Genomic DNA, 26,792 nt, shown 5'->3' on the forward strand with positions numbered 1-26,792 from the left:
AGTTTCATCAACCCATAGGTATCATAATTCGAATCCCTAGATAGTGATAAGCCAGCCAAGTTCAGGGGGTCGTTATGTAGTGCTTATGTTTCTTTGGGGTCATTATCTCTGATATTTAGTCTTTTGTTTGTGTTTTTACGGTTATCCCAAAGGGGCTTCTACTAACCACGCCGCAAAGGTGGATACATAATTATACATATATAATTAAACGTAATAACTGAACGTAACTATAAACATTGTTGAATTTATAAAGGCGGTTTTCTGCATATTTACTTGAGAGAAGTTTTCTTATAGTGTACCTGAAATAGCACTGCCATTTTCTTTCATACACTCAGGTTCCATTTTTTTTTTTTTTTTAAGTGGTTCCTCCTGTTTTTCTTACTATATTGAAGTACAAGTAATTTAGTATTTGGTATTTACAAGTCAACACATTTATGAGTATGAATTTAGCAACTAATTTTGCACAATGTACGTGTTATTATGTTTACTTAAGAGTTAAGTTGTTCTAATAAAATTAGTTTCACAGCAAAACATGGTGTTTCCTTGAGCCGGGCGCTCTCCTCAATTGCTTTACCTTCCTGCACGATGTGGGCTTAAAGAAACCCCAACATTCTGGTGCCCAGACCCATGAACACTCCCTCTAAGAAGATAAGCAAGTTGTGCAGTGAAGATAATGGAGAAGTTAAAGAAGACAAGGACGTCATGTCAAGGGTGTGTGACAGAGCTTCCAAGGCTCTGGGTGACCTTCTGGAGTCCTCCACCACAACCATTAGTCAATTTGAGTACGCCAACAAGGAATACGACCAAAGACTAGCTAAGCTGGATGAATTCCAAGAAGCAATAGAAATTGATGTAGCTGAAGAAGAACTAGAACAACTTTTGGACGAATCCCTTGAGTTAAGAGCAAAAAGTGTGCAGCCCAGGATTCAAGCTGAGGACCAGATAAGGAAGTTAGTAGCAGCAGCGGGTCCTGGTTCTAAAGCTGGCAGTATAAGTGGACAGTCTTCATCTCAAGAATCAGATGTCACCAATGTCAAGCTACTCAATCTGAAACTGCCAAAGTTTAGTGGTGAAGTGACCCAGTGGCAGTCCTTCTGGGATCAATATACTTCCCACATTGATGCAACAGACCTTCCAGTGATCAGTTAGTTCACCTATTTGCCGTCTTTGCTGGAGGGAGATGCCAAGAATGTAGTGAAGGGAATAGCCCATACCAGTGCTAATTACCCAGTTGCCTGCAAACTACTGAAGGAACACTACTACAAGCCAGAAAGGATTATTTTTGCTCATGTCCAGGCGTTGTTAAATAGTCAGGTCAACATTAATGTCAGCAGACCAAAGGGTGTAGCTCAGCTGTGGAAATTACGAGATGACATTCCGACATTCTAATACACATCCGCAGTTTGGAGGCGCTAGACGTCACTGGAAAACAGCGGGAAGTGTTTCTTACACCTATCATCCTCTCTTGTTTGCCCAGTGAACTGCAGCTAAAGTGGGCCAGGGATGGTGATGGACATGAGAGTAATTTAGATTGGTTATTGACATTCTTAGACAAGGAAATTTCAAGATTAGAAGGGTCTGAAGCCTTTAAGGGAAAGAGCAGTAGTGAAGAAAAGAAAATTGAAGTAAGAGTTCTAAAGACATGGTGTACTCAGCCGCAGCCCTTCATGCTTTGTCCAAGCAAGAAAACACTATGTGCAGTTTCTGTGGCAAGAAACACAAATCAGAAAACTGTTTTGGTGTACTAGAATTGAGTGGAAAAGAGCGAGGTGAAAAAATAAGAAATTTAGGTCTGTTTCAAGTGTTTGAAGAGTGGACACATGTCAAGAGAGTGTAAAGCTCGTACAAGGTGTACAAAGTGTAATGGTGCCCACTATACCTTAATGTGTGGCGTTAGGCTGGAAATTAACCTAAAGAAGGAATAAAGTGAAGCAAAGGTAGGGGCTGTTGGCAGTGACAAGCCTGGTGATGTGGCACTTCTGACAGGGCAAGGTGGTAACTGTACCATTTTACAAACAGCCAAAGTTCAAGTGAGTGGTAGTGATGGTACTGTTGTCACTGCTCAGGTGATGTTTGATAATGGTGCAGACAGATCATATGTTAGTAGCAAATTTGTGAAGAAGCATAAACCACAGTGGATCACTAGTGCCCCTATGCCATACTCTAGTTTTGGGGGTCATAGTAGTGTAAAAAATGAACACAGAAATGTTTAAGAGTTAAAATTGTGGGACTCTGACAGGAAATTGGTACCTATCATTGTTGCAGAGATTCCCAAAATATGTCAGCCCTTGGTTAGGCCTATTGTTCCAGATTCGGTGCTTAAACTCTTTTTCTCATTTTGCATTAGCTGATGATTACCACCATGATTCTCCCATTGAGATTGATATACTGATTGGTCTAGATTTCTACTGGGCAATGATTTCTCCTGTAGATGCCTTCCAAATTAAACATGTTGTAGCCATGAAGTCTGTCTTTGGTTATGTCTTAAGTGGCAGGCTGTATGAAACCACTCACATTTGTACGTATTTTGTACCACAATTATTGTGTATCTCCTCTGTTTCAGATTCAGATTTGTGTAAATTTTGGGATCTGGAAACTGTAGGGGTTAAGCCTAGGGAACTTGTTGAAAGTTATAGTGAGACTAGAGTTTTCAAAGAATTTGAGAGTACTGTGAAGTTTGTGAATGGTCGCTATGAGGTTGCACTGCCATGGAAGGATGATTCTGCTAAAGAAAAACTTTTGAATAATGAAGTCATAGCTCATAAAAGGTTAAGTAAGCTAATGGTTAAGTTAGAACAAGATAAGGAGCTTAAGAAAGAGTATCAAAAAGTGTTTGGTAGTTATGAGTCTGATGGCATGATAGAAGAGGTACCAAGGCAGGAAATTTCAGGTGTGAATCCTGTGAACTATATGCCTCATCGTCCAGTAGTGAAGTTAAGCAGTTCCAGTACTAAGATAAGGCCTGTGTTTGATGCCTCTGCCTCTTGTTACAATGGTGTATCATTGAATGACTGTTTGTCCTCAGGTCCATCACTCAACCCTGACTTGGTTGAGATGCTCATTCTCTTTTGTCGTTGGCCCAATGTTGTTACAGCTGATATAAGAAAGGTATTTCTGCAAATTAGTGTACAAGAGAAAGACAGAGATGTTCATAGATTTTTGTAGCAAAGAGACGATGGTACAATACGGCACATGAGATTCACACGTGTACCCTTTGATAACACAGCGAGCCCATTTCTGTTAAATGCCACTATCAAACATCATTTGGATAAGTATCCCACCACTAGTATAGTGCAAGATTTGAAGGCTAACATGTATACAGACAATTGGTTGAGTGGTGCGGATTTTGCTGTAGAAGCAGCTGATAAATTTTGTGAAGCCCGTAGCATTTTTGCTGATGCTAGTATGGACCTTACAAAGCTTGTGTCAAATAGTTTGCTGATTACTTCTCAGTTATGTGACAAGGCACCCTTTATAAATTCTGATGAACGTAATACTGTATTAGGCCTTAAGTGGTGTAGCTCACAGGACAGTTTCTCCTTTGATGGCATAAACTCAGATTCTATTGTAGAAGTAGCCTCTACTAAGCAAAGCATCCTTAGTGTGATAGCTAAGATTTTTGACCCTTTAGGATTAATTAGTCCATATGTTATGTATGGCAAGATACTTTTTCAGGAACTCTGGAAACTGGGTCTGACTTGGGATCAAGAAATGCCTTCAGAGTTGAAGCTTAAGTTTCAGAGATGGCTCCTTAGTAGTCAACATTTTAAGAATTTTCAGATAGATAGATGTTATTTTCCACAAAGAGCCTGGGAGAAGCTTAGTCATATGGAGCTACATAGGTTTGGTGATGCCTCTGAAAAGAGCTATGGGGCTTGGGTGTACCTGCGAGTACCTGTGGAGAACAGCTCATATAAGGTGTCATTAGTATCCTCTAAGTCAAGAGTTGCACCCATAAAGACAATTACATTCCCGAAGTTAGAACTCATGGGATCTCTTTTGTGTTCAAGATTAGTCAACTTTGTGAAGAATGCGTTAACCTAGATAACAGTGTTAGAGTTAGGTGTTGGACAGATTCTACCATTGCTCTGTCATGGATTCAAGGAGATGCTAGGAAGAAGGACATATTTGTAGCTAATCGGGTAAAGGAAATCAGAGAGTTAACACCTCCAAGTTGCTGGCAACATTGTGGAAGTAAGGACAATCCAGCTGACCTGATAACATGGGGTCTGTTGGCGAGCAATCTTGTGGATAGTACTATGTGGTTCTATGGGCCAAGTATGTTTAAAGAATCCATATACCAGGAAAGGGAAGGTAACACAGTTGTTAAGGATAAAGAGGAAATAAGCACAGAAAGTACTGCTGCCTGTCCCAATGTACAAGGAGTGCCAGAAAACCCTTTGATAGATTCAGATCGATACAGTAAATTAAGCAAGGTGTTAAGAGTTACAGCTTATGTCTTAATATTCATCAGAAATTGTAAAAATAATCAAAATAAAGTGGAAGGCCCTCTCATTACTGAAGAGATTAATTTTGCTAAATTGAAGTTGATTTACTGCATCCAAAGAGAAGTGTTTTCTGTAGAAATAAAGGCACTTTTGGGTAACAAGGCTACTCCTCAATGGTCTAAATTAAGAAATCTTGACCCTTTTCTAGATGATAAAAGATTATTAAGAATTAAGGGTCGTCTTCAGTTTTCTAACTTAGACTATGACACTAAACATCCTGTCATAATTCCCAAGGGTCAATTGTAATTTCATCCCTACGGAATAACTTTTGGATTATAGGAATGAGGAGATTAGCTAAGACAGTAATGAAGGAATGTTTAAGTTGCCGTTGCCATGATTCAAAACCTTGCAGTCAACCTGTGGCTCCATTACCCAAAGAAAGAGTAAGGTCTTCTCCACCCTTTGATGTAACAGGCTTAGATTATGCGGGCCCTCTCTTTTGTGCCAATTATCCTAATAAGAAATTTTATATATTGTTCACTTGTGGTGTTGTACGAGCCATACACCTAGAGCTTACAGAATCTTTATCTTTGTCTGACTGCTTATTGGCTATAAGAAGAATTGTTGCCAGGAGAGGTTTACCTAGTGTCATATATTCAGATAATGCAAGGACTTTTATAGCTGCTAAGTATGAGGTACAAAGGATGTATAGCCACTTGGCTCCCAAATGGAACTTTATAGCCCCTCGTGCTCCCTGGTTGGGCGGCTGGTGGGAGAGGCTCATTAGGTCAGTTAAGCTTGCCTTGAGAAAGACCCTAAATCTGAACTATGTAAGTAAGAGTGAATTAGAAACTATACTATTTAGAAATAGAATCATGTATTAATTCTAGACCATTGACTTATGTGAGTGATGAACCTGATTCCATTCACTATCTCACTCCCTCACATTTTATTCTAGGGCGAGCCCCACACTGTAAATCCTTAATAAATGTAGAACCATGTAAGGTGACTTCCAGGGACTTGAATGAAAGAGAAGTTGTAAGAAACCAGAAGCTAGAACATTTTTGGAAACTTTGGAGTAACAATTATATAACTAATTTGCCTCAAGTTGTAAAAGGATTCAATAAGAAATGTGATTTGTCTAAGGGTGACCTTGTGTTGATAAAAGAGGACAACATTCCTAGATTGAAGTGGCCTCTTGGGGTTATTGTAGATGTGTTTAAAGGTAAAGATGGACTTGCAAGAAGTGTAAGGCTCAAAACTAAAAGGAGAGAGATGACTAGACCCATTCAAAGATTGTATGATCTAGAATTAGGTAGATCTGAAGATTTGATTACTGCTGATGCATCCTGTGATGATCTTGATAGAGATGTATGTGATAATCCTCAAATGCCCATGCATACTGTGAGTGATGATGATGTACTTCCTAGGTCTAAGTCTGGTAGAGTAATTAAGCCCCCTACTAAGTTAGATTTATAAAGTCACTGTAAATCATGCAGTTGTATATGTCAAGTAAAACTTAATGTGATTGTTAGTTTGTGAAACTACAGTATTTTCATTGGGGATTTTTCTGTCAGGTATAATTTAGATAAGGTCTAAGTTGTGCTCTTTAATAGGTGGCTTCGTCCCCTATTGCCGGGAGGATGTTGAATTTAGAAAGGTGGTTTTCTGCATATTTACTTGAGAGAAGTTTTCTTATAGTGTACCTGAAATAGCACTGCCATTTTTTTTTTTATTAAGTGGTTCCTCCTGTTTTACTTACTTGAAGTGTATATTGAAGTGCAAGTAATTTAGTATTTGGTATTTACAAGTCAACACATTTATGAGTGTGAATTTAGCAACTAATTTTGCACAATGTACGTGTTATTATGTTTACTTAAGAGTTAAGTTGTTCTAATAAATTTAGAGTTAACAGCAAAACATGGTGTTTCCTTGAGCCGGGCGCTCTCCTCAATTCCTTTACCTTCCTGCACGATGTGAGCTTAAAGAAACCCCCACAAACATCAGTCTACACCTTACTTAGAGCTTTTGAATCAAGTTTACAACGTAGCTTCTTCTGATAAAATTCCTTTCCAAATATGCTTCATTATAGTGCCTTCCACCTTTCCTATTTTCAAACGAAGAGAGGAAACACTTATTACTAGAAATTCAGAAACATCTAACGTGTCTTTAACGTAAACAAAAGTGGCGATTCGTTAAGATGACAGAGCTGGTAAACGGGTTTGCATTGTTAAAGCATCACCATTTTAATACGTTCCCTCATCTTATTATTAACGTAATTATATATCACCAATATTAATGACCATTCAGGTATCCTTTTCTGCCCAAGTAAATAGCTTGGAGAAGAAATATATTTACTTAAAACAACTATTGTAACGATGTCATGGTCCGAGGCCGGTCGCAAGTTAAGAACACTCCTTCAGTGATACGTTAAGCCCGTACACACTTGGAAACATTGTTTGGAAACAATGTTTGGAAACTGCTTCCAAACTGTATGCAAATAATGTTTCCAAACTGTTTGCAAACCATTTCCAAACACCATTTCAAGAATTACTGTTTCCCATCCAGAATGGGAAACACTACGTGTGTGTGTGTGTGTGCGGCCGGGCGACGATGAATTAGTACCTACTGGAGACTTGCAGTGATAGCGCCATGTGGTCTGCCGAGAAAACTCTAGAACTAATTGAATTGCTTCATTCATCCCCAACATTGTGGGATGTAACAAATGTGGATGACAAAAATAGAATTAAAAAGATGGATGCCTTGACGGGGATAGCTGATAAACTTTCTATAACTGTAAGTGATACAGAAAAGAAGATAAAAGCCATCAAAGTACAATTCAGGAGGGAACATGTGAAACTGACTTCACTGAAAAGAAGTGGAAGTTCCCCAAAGAAGTGCTCATGGTTTTTGCTGCAGGGCCGAGAATCCAGAGGAAGCCGGTCAACAGACTCACCAGAGAGAGAGGTAAGGTGATGTTACAATTACCGTAACATAATAAGTGCTATTAGTATTATTACCGTAATCTAATAACTGCTATTAGTATTATTACCGTAACATAATAACTGTTAATACAGCAGGTAAAAAATAAATCTCATTTATGTAGAGATAGGTAAGCTGATATTATTAGTAGTATTATTACCATAACATAATATCTGTTATTAGTATTATTATCCTAACATAATAACTGTTGCAAAAGTAGGTAAAAAATAGGTGTCATTTATGTATACAATTTAATCTTATCAATGCTCAGCAGACATCTACAGGTACATTTACAGGCAGCCTTTTTAACCTAACACGCCCTACGCATAATTACCCTGCCAAGGAACACTTCCTTCCGGTGGGAGAAAGTAATCTCGAAACTCCTTCCTTATGTCCCGTGCATCCACAGTACTCCTTCGTGGCATATTTTGCAAATCAATGAACCCTTCACCTTCATTCATTGCTGCTCTCCATGATCCTGCAGTTATACTGGCATTATCCACATTTTCCGAGTCAAACGTACTGGGGTGGTGAATAAACATTTCTCGAATCCACATTCCTGCGTAGAAATTATGCAAATATATGCATGTCAGAGTAACACTCTCTACCTTGTCTGGGTGTAGTGCAATAGGTTTTAGAAACACTCTGAACTTAGATGCTGAAATTCCAAACTCATTTTCTACTATCCTCCGAGCCCTACACAACTTGTAATTAAAGATCCTCTCAGGGGAAGGCCTATCTAGATTTCCTGGAAATGGTTTCAGTAAGTAACGTGATATAGCGTCATCTCCAACAAACATGTATGGCACAGGAATGCGTCCCTCTGCAAGTGGCTGGTCTGGAGGTAGCCTGAGCCGCTTCTGCTCTACTTTCTCATACAAACTTGTATATTTAAACACACCTCCATCCGAAATTCTGCCTTAACATCCTACATCTGCATATATAAACTGGTAATCTGCATTTACGCACGCCATGAGTTAAAGAAAAGGCTTCCACAATTCTTTAGAGCTTGTATTTGAACGTGCTTCCCATCAAGTGCAGCAATACAGTGTGGAAAGTTCCATCTGTGGGAGAACCCATTTGCTGCTGCAATCCATTCTTCTTCCGTAGCAGGCATCTGAGGAGAAATATACGTAGTCAGTGAAATAACACACATGCACACATAATATGATACCCTTGCAATTGAGATACTGCGATGAGGAGAAGAATGATCATCGGTAGACTAATGATTTATCTCTCTCTCTCTCTCTCTCTCTCCAGAGATGATACAATACCCAATGGGATGGAATGTGAAGCGAAAGAGCCTCTAATATTATTATTGAAAATAATGAGTATATCAACACCAGTAAGTCACAATACAAACAACAGCAATAATAATGATAGATAGAAATAATGATAATGAGAATAGTAATAATTCTAACAATAATGCATAATAATTATGATAATAATGATGATATTAAAAACAATATAATAGTAGGAACTCTGGCAACAAATAATAACAACAAAAACAATAGCAACAAAAACAACAGCAACAACAACAACAATAACAACAACGATATTTATAAGTGTTTCTCTTCTCTTTCAGGTTGCTGAAGTTGAATCTGAGCAAGAAACTGATGCTGTAATTGAGAGTTCACATCAAGCTGAAACACCTCAGAGCGCTTTCCCGCCCCGTCGTTCGTCAGCTAAAAGGCCTCCTGACGAAGTGAAAGAAGCATTTCACTTGATGAAGTCTCTAGCACATGTCACTACACGGGATGAATATCATGTGTTCGGTGAAAATGTTGCCCATAAACTGAGAGTATGCGGAAGACGTAAGTGCGAGGTATCAATAGCACAGCATAAAATTAATGAAATAATTTTCAACTTGGAAATAGGGTACTTTGGGGAGGGTGCGGCTCAGTTCAACCCACAAACTTCATATACAGGACAAAGGTATTCAGGGTTTCCTGTGCCAACATCGCAAGGCATCCCACAGTACTTTACCGCCCCAAGTGGTGCCTCTACTCCAAGTTGCTCTCCTTCCCCAAACTCATGTAGTAATTATTGTGATTAAAATATGATTCCTACATATATATGTTTTTCTAGTAAACACACCTTTCATATTGTTCTTAAATACATAAAGTAGAGAGAGAGAGAGACAGAGAGAGAGAGAGAAGAGAGAGAGAGAGAGAAGAGAGAAAGTAATACAGTGAATACTTCTGGTTTTCTTATTTTACCTTAACATACCCTTTCAGTGCTGAGATCAAAGCTTCATAGACCTCAGGAACCACAACTGAGATGGTCTGCTTCGATATCTTGAAGGTGTACATGAGGCTCGTAAAGGAATCTCCCTTGCAAAATACCTCAGTGTAATAGCCTTTCTGTATTTTGTATCCTTTCGAGATATGCTGGGAGCCACCATCCGTAAAAGTAGTTCAAAGTCACTTGAGCACATCCGAACAAAATTGGTGAAACCTCCACCATCTAATTTCAGTTCCGCCAAAAAGCAAATCACCATAGGGTCCTTTTTCAAAAAAATTCCTCGCCCAAATCTTTCTCTTTTTCTTGACCTCCCTTGACTTTCTCAAAAGTGCCAAGTAAAATGCAGACGCTGCTGCAGCAACCTCTACACTCATCACAGGCATGCCCAAAACTGAGGTGTGGACAGGAAACATTGTTTGGAAGTAGTTTACAAATAATTTGCAAACTGTTTCCAAACAGTTTGAAAACTGTTTCCAAACTTCCAAACTGTTTGGAAACCGCTTCCAAACATTGTTTCCAAACAATGTTTCCACGTGTGTACGGGGCTTAAATTACGAAGTGTATCCTAGGCTGTGTCCTCAACGTTAACATATCATTCATAACTTAAAGTGTAACTAAAGCGTCCGAAAGTGGTGGGGTACTTTAAGAGAGTGTCAGGAACAAGTGGTGGGAGATGCTGGACCCAGATTGGACGACAGTAAGTCTGAATATTAAAGTTTTATTCAATACATAAGCCCACGTTACAGAAAGCATGGATTCTTTAGACGAGAGGTGAACAGTTTTTATAGTGGAGTTGGACAGCTAAGCACGAAGACGTAGTAGAAGGTAGTGGATGAAATATTGAAAGATAAAAATGGTGTACTACAGTTGATAGCTGGAATGGAATGTTGCAAATAACCTTTATTAGGTCCACAGTGAGCCACGTGGAAGGTATAATTGTTTTATCTAACGGCAAAAAATTGAAAAATATATGTCCCGATAAGCCTACGTTATTATATTATGTTTTATTTTGTCAGGAATACATTGTAAGCCAAAATCACCGTATAATGTTTTATTCTGACGGCAAAAATTATATATATATATAATATAGATATGTATGTATATATATATATATATATATATATATATATATATATATATATATATATATATATAGATTATAAATATATAGATATATTATATATATATATTATATATATATATATATATATATATATGATATATATATATATATATATATATTATATATATATATAGTATATAATATATATATATATATATATATATATAATATATATATATATATATAATTTTTCCGTGAAGCCTACGTCATTGTTTTATGTTTTATTTTTGGCGGCAACATACTGTAAGCCTAAATCACTAAATAATGTTTTATAATGACGGCAAAGATTACAAAATATTTAACAGAAATAGAAGTATTAATTTGTTATAGCTAGTCTGACAAAAGCAAATTGACGCTCGCCCTTCAATGTACCTGCATCACTAGTCTCAAGACCGGCAATGATAAACTGAGCCGAGTTCCCATTATGTCTCAGTCCCCCCCACCGAACCCCTGCTCCACCCCCCACCCTACCACACAATGCCACCCTACCTCTCGATCCCGAAACAGATCATCGTGAGCCAATTACTGTAGTTAACTCGTTCGTAATTCAAGACTTTCGTTCATTTGAGCTACTTATGTCACACCATTTTGTCGAAAATGGAGCTTGAAGTTTTATTTACTGAAAACTTCATTAAAAAGGTTATATGGAAGTTCGATGTTAACGAACCTGCCACTTTCTTAATTGTGTATCGATACTCTTTGTGGTAACAACCGACACAGTTATTTATTTCTTTGTGGGTGATGCGTTTCTGTAGAAAGCTTTAGTAAAATTAACTGGTCATGCCGGTTGAATAGTGTTTAATATTCGTCCTGGTGATCGTAATTCGTTATATTTAGTGAATAAATGTCAGTTGTTGACCAATTTATGCAGCAGGTGTTATGCCTATACGTATAGGTGCTTTGTTTCGTATTAACGCTATTCCTGTACGTTGATGATCTTGAAGATTTAGTTTTACGGGTTGCTGTAGAGCAAGAGCCCGTGCCAGCATAAGGCTGGATGAATCTAAATAGTAAGCTTTATTTTAGCGCGTTTGCGCATGCGCATAGCCTTCTGTGCGCTTCAGTTCTTTTATACTACAGAATCTTTTTACCGAGGGGAATTTGGGTACACACTTTCCCGCAATTTTTCTTTCCTAGTCGGCATAAACTCCAATTGCTTTTCGCAGGTTAAAGGATAATGCAGTTCTCAAGTAAATGCAATACAATTCTTCGCAAACGTCAGTAAATGTGTTCGAAAGTGGCCCGATTTTTCCGTATACTGGGTAGAGCTTAAGTTCTGCGTTTACATATATCAAACAGACTTTTATTCTGTTATATATATGGGAGTCTTTGTCCTTACTGGGTAGTTTGAGTTCTGCGTTTACATTTCTCAAACAGACTTTTATGCTGTTAGTAATATATATGAGGATCACACGTCATTTAGTACTGCTGAACGTTAATAAGCAGATTTTAGCGGCTTTTAGTTTGACGGGGGTTATACGACTTCTCATTTGGGTTAACATTTTGGAGTTTTAGGTAGGCACGACACTAGGCCTATATGTACCCATAGGCTACGCTCGGGAAATGGTAAGCGATACTTCGGTGTTAGAAGAGTTTGAAGATATAGACTTACTTGCTTGAAAACTATAAGGAAGGAAGGTAGGAAATGGATGGAAATGAGTGGAAGAAGAAAGTGAAAAAAGACGTTGGCGTAATTTTACTAACACCATTGCTCACGCAAGCGTTGGTGGAACCTATGGTGGTGATTATTATTATTATTTTTTTTTTTATCAGTTTTGAGGTGTTGCTTGTGCTGTTAAATGGTTCAATTTGTTTAAACTTGCGATATATATAAAACGTTGAAATACCCGAGATACTTAGCGTTGAAATACCGAGGTACTTAGAATTACAACTTGGTTGGGCCGTTGGATGGTGACGTGGATTAATGGTTTTAAAGGAGCAGTAGCAACAATAGCAACATTTCCCCCCGTTTAGGAAACCCCGCGTTTCTTTCAATTTCCCCGTTGCATTTGCTACTTTTAGTACCATCCTGTCTTTACCGAACTATTGCTAGATGTGCAGTTTTCAGTAGATTATATGTATTTCGGGACGGATAAAGAGACCACGCTGAGGGTGGAAGGAGTAGCTGGCATTCTCGTTACTGTATCTCCGTTCGTGTTCTCTTTATCTTGCTTCCCACCCTCTCTTAACGATTATTGCGTAGTGCAACTGCTTTGGGGTTTTCCTCCTAGTTACACCTTTCAATCCAACCTCATAGGTCCCAGCGCTTGGCGTTTGGCCTAGATTCTATTATATATCCTGCATAACCAACAGAGGAGGCGATGCAATTAACTTATCGAAACTGGGCTGTGTATAATTCCATAGGTTTGCAAATAGTTTACCGCGAATGAATGAAATAATCTGTTTTACATTCAAAATAGGGCCATTTAGCGCTCTGTGAATCAATCCTTATATACTGATAATTGTATTGCCATTATGCGTGTACTGGTAGGATTAAGTATTATTATTATTATTATTATTATTATTATTATTATTATTATTATTATTATTATAAACACTACAATTATTTCCATCTATTGATATCATTGGTATTAGTATTATCAACAGTTATCTGTAATAAGAGTTCTATGATAAAATACTGCCGTGCTAATGTATAATTGATCTATTTATTATCTGTAACGAATGCGCCATAATCCAATTTGGTACGCTCTATGTTGATCATTTATGACCCACGTTTTTTTGCAATATTGTTTTTGGCTTTGTGCATTGAACTTTTCATTTCATCGATCTCGGTTCAGATGCTTAATTCAAGGTTTATTACGTATGCTTTGAAAAGAAGCAATTTCTACACTTACTTCTTATGCTTCTTATATTAAGTTGACTTGATTTAAAACATAATCCAACAAAGCAAGTTGTCTATAGGCTACGTGATAGCTCACAAAATCATATGTACGTATATGCAAATTGTCATGGACATATAATTAGCAAAAAATAAAACCATCTGTTGTATATTCACTAAGTATTTAAAAACCACATCCCATTGAGATAGATCATAATTAAGAAGTCTGATAGTTTACTACTCTATGCCCTCTCTGTCTTTGATGAAACAACTGACCAGCATCTCTATGAATGTAAATATTGTTTTTGTTTTTTTTGCAGAACCAAGAACAGCAAGAACGTCAGATGACAGAAACTCCTTTGTAGACAGATTTCAAGATAAGGAGTAATTTGAAGTTGAAGTGACGGACACAAAAGGAGGGACTTTGATATCCTTTTTAACTGAAGTGGAGACTCCAAGGAATTTCCTCACGAAGATTCAGAATTCAGTTGGGTAAGTGCCTAATTCCAAAAGGTTGTTTTTGTAGGAATAGTATTTAGAGTAGTTTTTAAAGATTATTTCATGACATGCTCTCTCTCTCTCTCTCTCTCTCTCTCTCTCTCTCTCTCTCTCTCTCTCTCTCTCTCTCTCTGTTTTCTTTGAAATTGCGTACATGAATGCGTATTATTGCCTTCTGTTTTCCCTTTGCCCACTTCAGATTAAGGTTAGCACCTTTTTCTTAATTACAATATGGGCACAGGAGGGTAGGAAGATGGTATCAAAACGCGAATGGTAGAATGAGGAAATAAAAATGTTTAGTAAAAGCTAATAAAAAGGAATTTAGAGGTGCAATTGAATGACCTTCCAGCCTCTCTTAGCAATTGTTTCATAGAGCAACTGGGAAGTTATCCTCCTGTTACACCTTAGTAACCATTTTCCGTCAATTTGCCTTTCAGCGCTGAATGACCTCATAGGTTCCAGTGCTTGTCCTTTAGCCTTAATCCAGTAAGAGTTCCAATTTATAAAGGTAACAGGAGTTCGAAAGAGTAGACAGATGACAGATAGATTGGCTGGGGAAAAAAAAAAAGTGTCATTATGTAAGTGACAATGTTTGTCATATCCAAACCTTAATTTGTTTTATTTTCATAAATATTATGCCACTAACATCGTGTAATATGAGATTCGCTGTATATTGGGAATAACCTAAACCTTCTTCTTCTTCTTCTTCTTCTTCTTTCCCAGCGTTATCCATACATTACGGGGTCGGTTGCCTGATGCGTCCTTCTCCATCTTCTTTCCCACCGTTATCCCTACATTAAAGGGTTGGTTGCCTGAAGCGTCCTCCTTCTTTCCCACTGTTATCCCTACATCAAAGGGTCAGTTGCCTGATGCGTCCTTCTCCATCTTCTTTCCCACCGTTATCTCTACATTAAAGGGTCGGTTGCCTGATGCGTCCTTCTCCACTGGCCTCTATCAAAGGCATCATCCTCCACCATCAAACATCTTCTCTCCATATCTTCCTTCACTAAACCCATGGGGAATTATAACTGACCCATCAGTCATGATGTAAATTTTAAATTTATTCCCGAGGGGTAGTTCATTTAACATTAAACTACTTTTGTGGCTTAATATTTGTGTCTGTAAGTTTAACGATGCTAACCTGAAAATCATAGACAGTAGTTATTCACGTTTAACGCTGTTAAACTGAAATTCATAAAATCGTTTTCCGTATGTCTAGAATTCCCTTCATTTCTCACTCGACGTCGATGGCAAGCGCTCGAATCTCCCCCCCCCCCCCCCCCACACCCACCCGTTAGTTAGTTGAATAATAGAAATCCCGAACAGGTCCAACCCTGTGTGTCCTCATTAATGATGAGGAACTGTATGGCGGTGCTCTGGCAGCTCCCGGAGCAGAGAACCAACATTTAGGACCTGTATATATAGCTGACGAGTTGGGTGGGAAATCTTTAATGTGCTGGACACATCGGACGCAACACTGGTGACTCAGCATAGCTGGTAAATGTTAGGTAGAAATGGAGGATTGGTGATCAAACGGGTTATTGAAATGGCTGGAATTATGTACGTTGAAAAGGTTGACGTTTTATATTATGGAAATGGCTGAATTATATACTTTGAAATGGCTGAAATTACACACACACACACACACACACACATATATATATAATATAAATATATATATACATATATATATAATATATATATACTATATATATTATAATATATATATATTATATATATATATATATATTATTAAATATATAAAGCGAATACCACGGGAAAATGATAGTCAGAAATCCAAGCGCTTTCGTCTTTATTCAGACATCATCTGATGTCTGAATAAAGACGAAAGCGCTTCAGATTTCTGACTATCATTTTCCCGTGGTATTCGCTTATTTATGAAGTCAAGTGCATCTACTGTGATTTTTTTTTAAGCATATATATATATATATATATATATATTATAGATATATATATATATATATATATATAATAGATGTATCTATTATATATATAATATTATAATATCCCTATATTTATAATATATATATATCTATATATCTATATATAATATTAGTATTATATATATATATAGATATATATTATATATTATTATAAATTATAATATATATATATATATATATATATATATATATCTATATATATAATATGATATATATAGATAATATATATTATTATATTATATATATATATATAATATATATATACTATATATATATAAGATAGATATATATCATATATTATATAGATAGATATATATATATAATATATATATATATAGATATATATATATCTATATATATATATATATATATATATATATATATATATATATATATATTTATATATATATATATTCAATCAGATAAGAGCATTAAAAAGGGTCCAGGAATCCACCAAACATTGTGAAGAATATTTTATTAGGAACGTTTCATACTACTTCAGAGTACATCTTCAGCCTGTAATTATAAATTGTGACAATTTAATTAATAGTAAAATAATACATTTTAAACCACACTTTTATCGAAGGTATGTTGATGACACTTTTTTATTATTTAAATATAAGTGGCAAAGTGAAGCCTTCTTGGATTTTGTGAATGGCCAGCATCATAATATAAATTTTACTATGGAAACAGAGGAGAATAACTGCTTATCATTTTTGGATCTAAAGATTGTTAAGGAAGATGATAGACTCAACACTACCATTTTTAGGAAACATACATTTTCGGGTTTGGGTAATAATTTTTATAGTTTTTGTTTTTTGAATTTTAAAATTAACGCCATCTCAACCCTGGTTTTTAGAGCTATGAAATATACCTCAAATTGGCATTTATTTCACGAAGAAATTGAATTTTTAAAGAGGTATTTTATTAACAATTCTTATCCAGTAAATGTTTTTTATAATGTAGTAAATAGAATTTTAAATAATAATTTTTCTGAGCAAGTTCCTTCCTATGATGTTAAGAAGCTAGTTATGTACTGTACCATTCCTTTTACATATAAAAACAAATTAGGCGAGCGAATAAGGAAAATCATTGAAAGTGAAATAGGTTGTTTAAAATTAAACTTGATTCCTGTCAACCCTAAAATTAAAAAAACAAAAATTGGAACATTTTTTACACACAAAGAAAACTACCACCGTTCATGGGATCCGACGTCATTTATAAATTTAATTGTCCGGGTTGTCCTGGTATTTACGTCGGATCGACCAAACGGTTACTAAAAGTGAGATATTCCAGTCACTTAGGTGTTAGCTACAGAACAGGACAACGAATAACAAATCCAGAATTATCCAATATCCGTAACCACGCCAAAATATGTAAAATTAATATTGATAAAACACATTTCTCAATCATTGACAGCACTCCCAACAATTACTTAACGACACTTGAGTCATTATACATCAAAAGACTGGTTCCTTCTCTAAATGCAAACGTGGCTGCTGCACGTTGTATTTAACATAACTGAGATCTGGGCCGAACTTTGTTTTCAAATCATTCCCTTCTCTACTTTTACTTAGGGTACTTGTCCTCTCATTATTTGTTTTAAATGTTTCTGTAAATTTTAATTAACATATTTCTTAAAGTTTTAGTCTATTGCTTGTTTTAAATGTTCTCTAAGGTTTTAATTAAACTTATTATCTTGATATTTTAGTCTTAATGTATTATTTTACTATTAATTAAATTGTCACAATTTATAATTACAGGCTGAAGATGTACTCTGAAGTAGTATGAAACGTTCCTAATTAAATATTCTTCACAATGTTTGGTGGATTCCTGGACCCTTTATCTATATATATATATATATATATATATATATGTAGATATATATATATTAGATATATATATATATATCTATATATATATATAATATAGATATATTTTTTATAGATATATAGATGTAATATATATATATATATAATATATATAGTATATAGATATATATATATATATATATATATATATATATATATCGATATAGAGATATATCGATTTATATTATATATATAGATATATATATATATCTATAGATATATAGATATATATAGATATATATAGAAAAAAATTTTATTAATATAGATCTATATAGAATATTATATATATATATAGATAGATATAGAGCTAGATATCGTATATATAGATAGATATATTCTATATATAGATCTATACTATATATGAGATTATATAGATATCATATATATATAGATAAGATATATGATAATATATATAGAGTATATCTCTATATATAGATATATATCTATATATATATATCTATATATATAATCTATATATCTAATATATATAATATATCTATATATATAGATATATAATATATATTTATCTATATATCTAATATATATCATATATATATATAGATAGATATAGATATATATATATATATATTTCTATATATCTAAGATATATATCTCTATATATCTAAATATATATATATATTATATATCTCTATATCTATATATCATATTATATATAGATATATATATATATATATATATCTAGATATCTATATATCTATAATCATATATATATATATATATATATATATCTATATATCTATATATATATATATATATATATAATATATATATATATATATATATATATAATATATATATATATACATATGAATAACTTGATCACGAAGTATAAAACGTGATGCTGTGTATAAATAAAGGTTTTTGCTTATAGAATGATTCCCCGAATGAAAATATGTTATTTATTTATTTATCTGTTTATTAATTTTTTTTGTCTAGCAAAAATTCGGGTGTAGTATGGTTAGTCCTTTAAGTCCTGTTTTATCTAATCTATACATGGAATACTTTGAAACTACAGTAATAAATGCAATAAAACCCAAAAATATGCTGTGGATGAGAAATGTAGGTGATATTCTAACATTTTGGGATAATAAATGGGAAATTTTAATGAATTCTTTTTCAAAATTAAATGCATTAGTGCCCAGCATCAGATTTAAAGTTGAATGGGAAACCGAAAACAAAATTCCTTTTCTTGATGTTTTAATAATCAGAGACATGACAGAATACAAATTTACCATATACAGAAAACCACCGTTCTCACTTTCCTACATTCACTACTTCAGCTACCATGACATTCCTATCAAGATAGGTGTAGCCATCAACCTATTCTTAAGAGCCTTACGAATTTGTTCTCCAGATTTCCTGGAAAAAGAATTTGAACTAATTCGTAAGCAGCTTTTGTTTTTAAGGTATCCTGACCATATAATTGAGAAAGCAATTCACAAACCAAACATAATTTTCTACCGACCCCCTCAAGACAAGACCAGAGACACACCCAACAATAAAATAAAAATTCCACACCTGGACAGGATTAAGATGGTGACCCAGACCCTCGGGAAATCTAACCCTTTTGCATTTACTTACCCAAACACCTTAACCAAATCCCTGATTAACGTCCAACAAAAGACAGGCGTTTGGTCTACGAAATCCCATGCCTGGACTGTGACCAATCTTACATCGGATTTACAGGAAAATCACTTCCCCAGAGATTAATACAGCACAAACGGTCAGTTAGGTATGGACAACAGAACTCAGCTATTTTCAACCATATAAATGAACATAACCACAGTATAAACTAGAATTTGTCACGTATAACTTTATAGCAGCAACTGCCGGTACAAGAGTCAAATGATGGAATCGGCCTTGATTAAAGAGAGGCAGGTAATGAATATCACAAAGGGAGCATGGGACTCAGATATCATTAAGAAGATTTTCACTCAACCAACGCTTAAGAAGATTAAAGGAAGGTTATCAGTGGGAGTGACCTAAATTGGCATACCTGTGGATGGACCTCTTGGTATAAATACCACCTTTCCTGTAACTTTTCTCATTCATCTACCTGAAGAGGGAGACTGCAGTCTCTGAAATATAGTATTTCTCTCTCTATATTTTGGTGTTTTTATGGGCTCCTTTTATTAGATGGAATTCTGTTATAACAGAACATTTTTACCGGTCTTATATATATATATATATATATATATATATATATATATATATATATATCCCTTATATATATATATATATATATATATATATATATATATATATATATATATATATATATATATATATATATATACATATATATATATATATATATATATATATATATATATATATATATATATATATATATATTAGGGATTTTTAAGGTCAAATGACACTCGTTTAAACAAAATGAAACAAAACAACTAACTAGCAACTTGACCTGCTCTTATTCCGTTGCATATCCCTCTTGGGAGTTGGCTGAAATACAAACTAGGCAAAAAAAAAAACTCCCGTAGTTACAAAAATGTACTTTTTATTTCCCAAAATTAGCTAACATTAAAATGGAATGAAATTAATTAACTCTGACCCAAAAGAAGCGTTAAACTATCTTATTCCTCTCAAAATCATACTTAAGTAAGTACCGCCTCTTCCCTTAAGTGTCCATACATTAATAGTTTATTAATAGTCAAAACTAGTCAGAGAATAAACCCAGACTAACTTCGAATCCATCTGAAATAAAGAGACCATAATTATGACATCACTTAAATATTAAAGTTAGTCAATAAAGAATGTGTATTGCACCCATGTTTCTTTCTCCAGATGCAAGTAATGGTCACTTCAAATGTTAACTTTTCCAAAGTTCTCTCTTACATTACCTTGTCTGACGGACCTGCAACACTTCTCCCAGGCGTGTTCCACACACTGTCAAACACAATCAGTGAGTCCCCCCTTAGCACTTGTTCTCCAAATTAAATGTCATTTTCTGTTTGTTACAAACACACACACACACACACACACACACACCCGATTGGCACACAATAAGCATGCATGCTTCATGCCTGAAACTCGTGATCTTCGAGGCGTGTTATTGACCACAAAGTGCACTAGTAAGCTATTCTGTCTGTTTTTCATTTCAGCATATCTAACCAGCAAGAGCTAAGGTTAACAACTCATTACTGTGCCTTTAAGATACACACACACACACACACACACACACACACACATATATATATATATATATATATATATATATATATATATATATATATATATATATATATATATATATATATCTTAAAGACACAGTAATTAGAAGTAACCTTAGCTCATGCCGGTTAGAGACAGGCGCAAAACGCTGGATTCCTCGAGATATATATATATATATATATATATATATATATATATATATATATATTAAATTATATATATTCGAACGGCACAAGTGATATACATTGTATACATTGCAATTGTCAGTAAAACAGAGAGAGAGACGAGAGAGTGGATTTTCAGCTATCAAAACCGTAATAAATACGAGGAAATGTCAGCATATAAAAAAAACTATATATATATATATATATATATATATATATATATATATATATATATATATATATATATATATATATATATATATATATTAGAGAGAGAGAGAGAGAGAGAGAGAGAATGGATTGTCAGCCACCAAAACTGTAATAAATACGTGAAAATATCAGCATATATATATATATATATATATATATATATATATATATATATATATATATATATATATATATATATATATAAAACTAGATATATTAGAGAGAGAGAGAGAGAGAGAGAGAGAGAGAGAGAGAGAGAGAGAGAAGGTGAATAGACAACAGGAAGAGGATTATCAACTTTCAAAATCGAAATATGAATAAAGACAATGGCAGGTTAAATAAAAAAAAAAAAACATGCGTATTAATAGAGAGAGGAAGAGGGGGCGGGGGTGTGGAGGGGTGAACAAACAGCAAGAAAAGGGGATCATCAGCTCCAAAAATAGTAGAGTAAATCAAGGAGAGACCAGAGGAAACGTAGAAACGATATATATATATTAATAACAAGGGCAATAACATCCAAGTTCTCTGATCCAAAGGCTCAGAGAGGCTGGAGAGGAGGATCATGAACTTGGGCCATTAACCAAGTAGATACCAAACTTTAAATTGGATATTTTTTTTTTTGTTACTCGTAAATTACCACCACCAAAAAATAAGTAAATAAAACTTGTTTTGTTAGCTTTATTATTTTTTTGTCAATTTTTTTATTATTATTATTATTATTATTATTATTATTATTATTATTATTATTATTATTATTATTATTATTATTATTATTTATTATTAGTATTATTATTATTATTATTTATCACATAATACTCAGGGTAAGAAAAAACGAAGATAATTATGGACGAAACAGTAAATTGTCTTGAGTATAATTAAGTGTGGAGGTTTGTCAGCTACCAAAATTGAAATATAAATCAAGAAAATGTCAGCATATATGAAAACTATATATTTATAACTGAGAAAATTAATCATTCGGCACTGGTTAATCCTCTTACCTTTAGTTGCTGACTGTCTCTCTCTGCAAACGACATCAAACTAGGCTAATAAATTCTCGTAAATATAAAAATATGCTTTTAATTTCCCAAACTAGCTGAACATGATATGGAACAAAGTGATTAAAAGATGTCACACTAAGAACTAAGTCTGACCCACAAAAAACTGTAAATTGTCATTCTATTCTCCTGAATTAGACTAAGTAATCACTCCCAAACTCCCAAATTATTAATTACTACATTTCAATAGTCAAGTCTTTTAGAGAATCCCATTCTCTAGTATAACGCCATGGGCCCATCTGAAACAAAGAGACATATCCATTATATTCCCCAACACATAATTAATGTCAAATAAACATATACACATTACACTTCTCTCTTTTCAAAGGGAACTTTTCTTAAGTCCTTTTAAATGTGCCCTACCTTTCTATGGGTTTTCTTGACCCCGTGTCCGCCGTGTCCTCTCAGGAGAGTGTGTCCTTTCTCCTCAGTGTCGGGTGGTTGGACCCATCATTACATGTACAAACACACGTACATATCCAGACACAATAATCAAAACAATTCTTACATTTCAGCAAGCTTCGAAGAAGGCTTGTCGCTAGGCTCTCTCTTGTCTCTAAGCGAAGAAAGCTGAAGTACTACAATTCACCGACAAATTTGTTTTCTCCTTTAATATATTGAGAGAGAGAAAGAGATACAGACTTCAAAGTCTTCCTGAGAGAGAGAGAGAGAGAGAGAGAGAGAGAGAGAGAGAGAGAGAGAGAGATCACTATTCCAAAAGTGGATGCAATAAATTAACAGATTCCCTGAGAGACAGACAGACAGAGACAGAGAGAGAGAGAGAGATAGAGAGAGAGAGATCACTATTCCAAAAGCGGATACAGTAAAGTAACAGAATCCCTGAGAGAGAGAGAGAGATTACTCTTCCAAAGGTAGATGCAATAAAGTAACATAGACCCTGAGAGAGAGAGAGAGAGAGAGAGAGAGAGAGAGAGAGAGAGAGGGTCGGGGCGGGAACATCAAAGTTCTCCTCTGTGTCAAAGTGTAGAGCAACTTTGGATATCTGACACGTAAAAGTACTCGGGTACCTTTTCACGTTGTTTGACGGTTCCTGACTTTCCTTCAAGCTAATGAATTTTCGTCAGCGGGAGAAGTCCTTGGTGATAAAGGAACACAACACGTCTTCTTCTTTGGAGTATTCGCTTCTGCGTTCTCGTTTCAAATTGCTTTTAGAGTTGTTGTTGTTTTTTTTTCTTTTAAGCGTGCACATTCACGAGACTTATGGTATAGGTTTCAAATTGAAGGTTGAATTCTAGTTTTGTTTTCTCTTTTGTATTCGTTTATATGCAGATAGCCTTGCCTATGGTGTTTTACTTATTCTTGGCGTTCAAATGCACACACACACGCACACACACACACACACACACACACATATATATATATATATATATATATATATATATATATATATATATTATATATATATATGTATATATATATATATATATATATATATATATGCCAGAGTGCTTTAATGGGCCTATACTTGAGACGTATCCTGTTTTAAAAGAATTTATTTACAAATATATACATATGGTACGTATATAATATAGTAATATATATGTCTATATATAGATATATATCATATATTATTTAAATATATATATACATATATATAGATATAATATATATATATATATATATTACTGAATAAAATCCAAATTCTAAATTCGACATTTCTGTTCCAAAAGCCAATCATTACGTCTCGTGTCATCGTATATAACACAACACTAGCCAGATTAAAACGACAGTTTTACTTATATTGCTAACTGTTTGACAAAAGAATCACGTAACATCACTGTGACTAAAAAGCTCCATCATCTGAGGTCACGTTACCACCGAACTTCCATCTGTTATTAATCTTGCAAGGACATGTCATCCTGAAAGTTACGAATTCCTGAAGGATTCCTGAGGGTTGGATAGGATGGAGGAGGGTGAGGTTACTTGAGTTCAGAGCCGCAGGGAGTGGGAAACTTGTAATGTGTTCGGCATAGTTGGGAGGTCACCAGGTAACTTCCTGTAGATGACTTATTAACAGGTAGGGCTTGGCGCAGGTAGCATAATTAACGACGGGTAGGAGAATAAGAAGAAGGAGAGAGATCTAAGGTGATGGAGACCTAAGGATTATTTATTTATTTATTTATTTATTTATTTACTTATTTATTTATTTTGTTTTTGGTCGATCACAGTCCTCCAATTCGACTGGGTGGTTTTTATAGTAGTGGGGGGGGGGGGGGGGGGGTTCCGGGTTGCATCCTGCCTCCTTAGGAGTCCATCACTTTTCTCGCTATGTGCGCTGTTTCTAGGAGCACACTCTTTTGCAGTCCTGGACAAAGCTACTTCGGCATCTAGTTATTATTATTATTATTATTATTATTATTATTATTATCATTGATTCGGGGAAAAAACAAACGCAAAGTTTATTGTATATGTACATAGATTTTAAGATTAAACTTTACAGAATGCTTTCAGGATTCTGTTCGGTTCTTTAAAGCTATCTGCACAGTTTTAGTTTTATCTTTTGAATATATATACATATACATAACTGTAGTTTTTTTCTCCATTTTAAGACTCGTGCTACTACAATTATTTTATTATTATTTTTTTTTTTTTTTTTTTTTTTTTTGGTTATCACAGTCCTCCAATTCGACTGGTGGTATTTATAGTGTGGGGTTCCGGGTTGCATCCTGCCTCCTTAGGAGTCCCTTCATCTTCTTACCATGTGCGGCCGTGTCTAGGATCACACTCTTCTGCTGAGTCCTGGAGCTACTTCAGCCTCTAGTTTTTTCCAGATTCCTTTTTAGGGATCTGGGATCGTGCCTAGCTTTCCTATGATTATGGGTACAATTTTCCAATGGCATATCCCATATCCTTCTTATTTCTATTTTCAGATCTTGATACTTATCCATTTTTTCCCTTTCTTTCTCTTCAACTGTGTTATTGCGACATCAGTGAGTGATACTTTCTTCTTGATTTTGTCAATCAACGTCATGTCTGGTCTATTTGCACGTATCACCCTATCTGTTCTGATACCATAGTCCCAGAGGATCTTTGCCTGGTTGTTTTCTATCACTCCTTCAGGTTGGTGCTTGTACCACTTATTACTGCAAGGTAGCTGGTGTTTCTTGCACAGGCTCCAGTGGAGGGCTTTTGCCACTGAATCATGCCTCTTTTTGTACTGGTTCTGTGCAAGTGCCGGACATTCGCTTGCTATGTGGTTTATGGTCTCATTTTTCGTATTGCACTTCCTACATATGGGAGAGATGTTATTTCCATTTATCGTTCTTTGGATATATCTGGTTCTTAGGGCCTGATCTTTTGCCGCTGTTATCATTCCTGCAGTTTTCTTCTTGAGCTCTCCCCTCTGTAACCATTGCCATGTGTCATCGCTGGCCAGTTCTTTAGTCTGTCTCATGTATTGTCCGAGCATTGGTTTGTTGTGCCATTCCTCTGTTCTGTTTGTCATTCTCCTGTCTCTGTATATTTCTGGGTCTTCGTCTACTTTTATCAGTCCTTCTTCCCATGCACTCTTGAGCCCCTCATCTTCACTGGTTTTCAGATATTGCCCCATTGCTCTGTTCCCGATGTTGACGCAGTCCTCTGTGCTTAGTAGTCCTCTCCCTCCTTCCTTTCGTGTTATGTATAGTCTGTCCGTATTTGCTCTTGGGTGTAGTGCTTTGTGTATTGTCATATGTTTCCTCGTTTTCTGGTCTATGTTGCGGAGTTCTACCTTCGTCCATTCCACAATTCCTGCGCTGTATCTGATTACTGGCACTGCCCATGTGTTTATGGCTTTTATCATATTTCTGGCATTGAGTTTTGACTTGAGTATCGCCTTGAGTATATATTCTTTCCTGATCGTGTCCTTCATCTCTTGGTGTTTTATATTGCCTCCTTCCATTATTTGTATCCCGTCTCATCTATGTGTTTGATGTTGCTCCCATCTGGTAGCTTTATCCCTTCAGTCCTGGTTACTTTCCCTTTTGTATGTTGACTAAGGCACATTTTTCTATTCCAAACTCCATCCTGATGTCCCCAGATACAATCTTTACAGTCTGGATCAGGGTATCTATTTCCTTGATTCTCTTACCATACAGCTTGATGTCGTCCATGAACATCAGATGGTTGATTATGTTGCCTCTTTTCTTGAGTTGGTACCCGGCATCCATCTTCTGCAGTAC

General features: G+C 35.1%; 1 protein-coding gene across 1 annotated transcript; it reads left to right on the forward strand.

The window, feature by feature from the left end:
• The first annotated feature begins 7,100 nt into the window (after positions 1-7,100).
• LOC135202146 (uncharacterized) lies at positions 7,101-9,486 on the forward strand. The gene is made up of 2 exons (XM_064231397.1): positions 7,101-7,415; positions 9,016-9,486. The coding sequence occupies exons 1-2, from the start codon at positions 7,101-7,103 to the stop codon at positions 9,484-9,486; spliced, it is 786 nt and encodes a 261-aa protein (XP_064087467.1).
• The last annotated feature ends 17,306 nt before the right edge of the window (positions 9,487-26,792 follow it).

This window comes from Macrobrachium nipponense, chromosome 30 (genome assembly GCF_015104395.2).
Source record: "Macrobrachium nipponense isolate FS-2020 chromosome 30, ASM1510439v2, whole genome shotgun sequence".
Taxonomy (NCBI): Eukaryota; Metazoa; Arthropoda; class Malacostraca; order Decapoda; family Palaemonidae; genus Macrobrachium; species Macrobrachium nipponense.

Coding starts and splice junctions, on each gene's coding strand:
- LOC135202146 (XM_064231397.1), top strand. CDS start 7,101: ATGTGGTCTGCCGAGAAAACTCTAGAACTAATTGAATTGCTTCATTCA. Junction 7,416..9,015: donor CAGACTCACCAGAGAGAGAG/GTAAGGTGATGT, acceptor CTTCTCTTTCAG/GTTGCTGAAGTTGAATCTGA.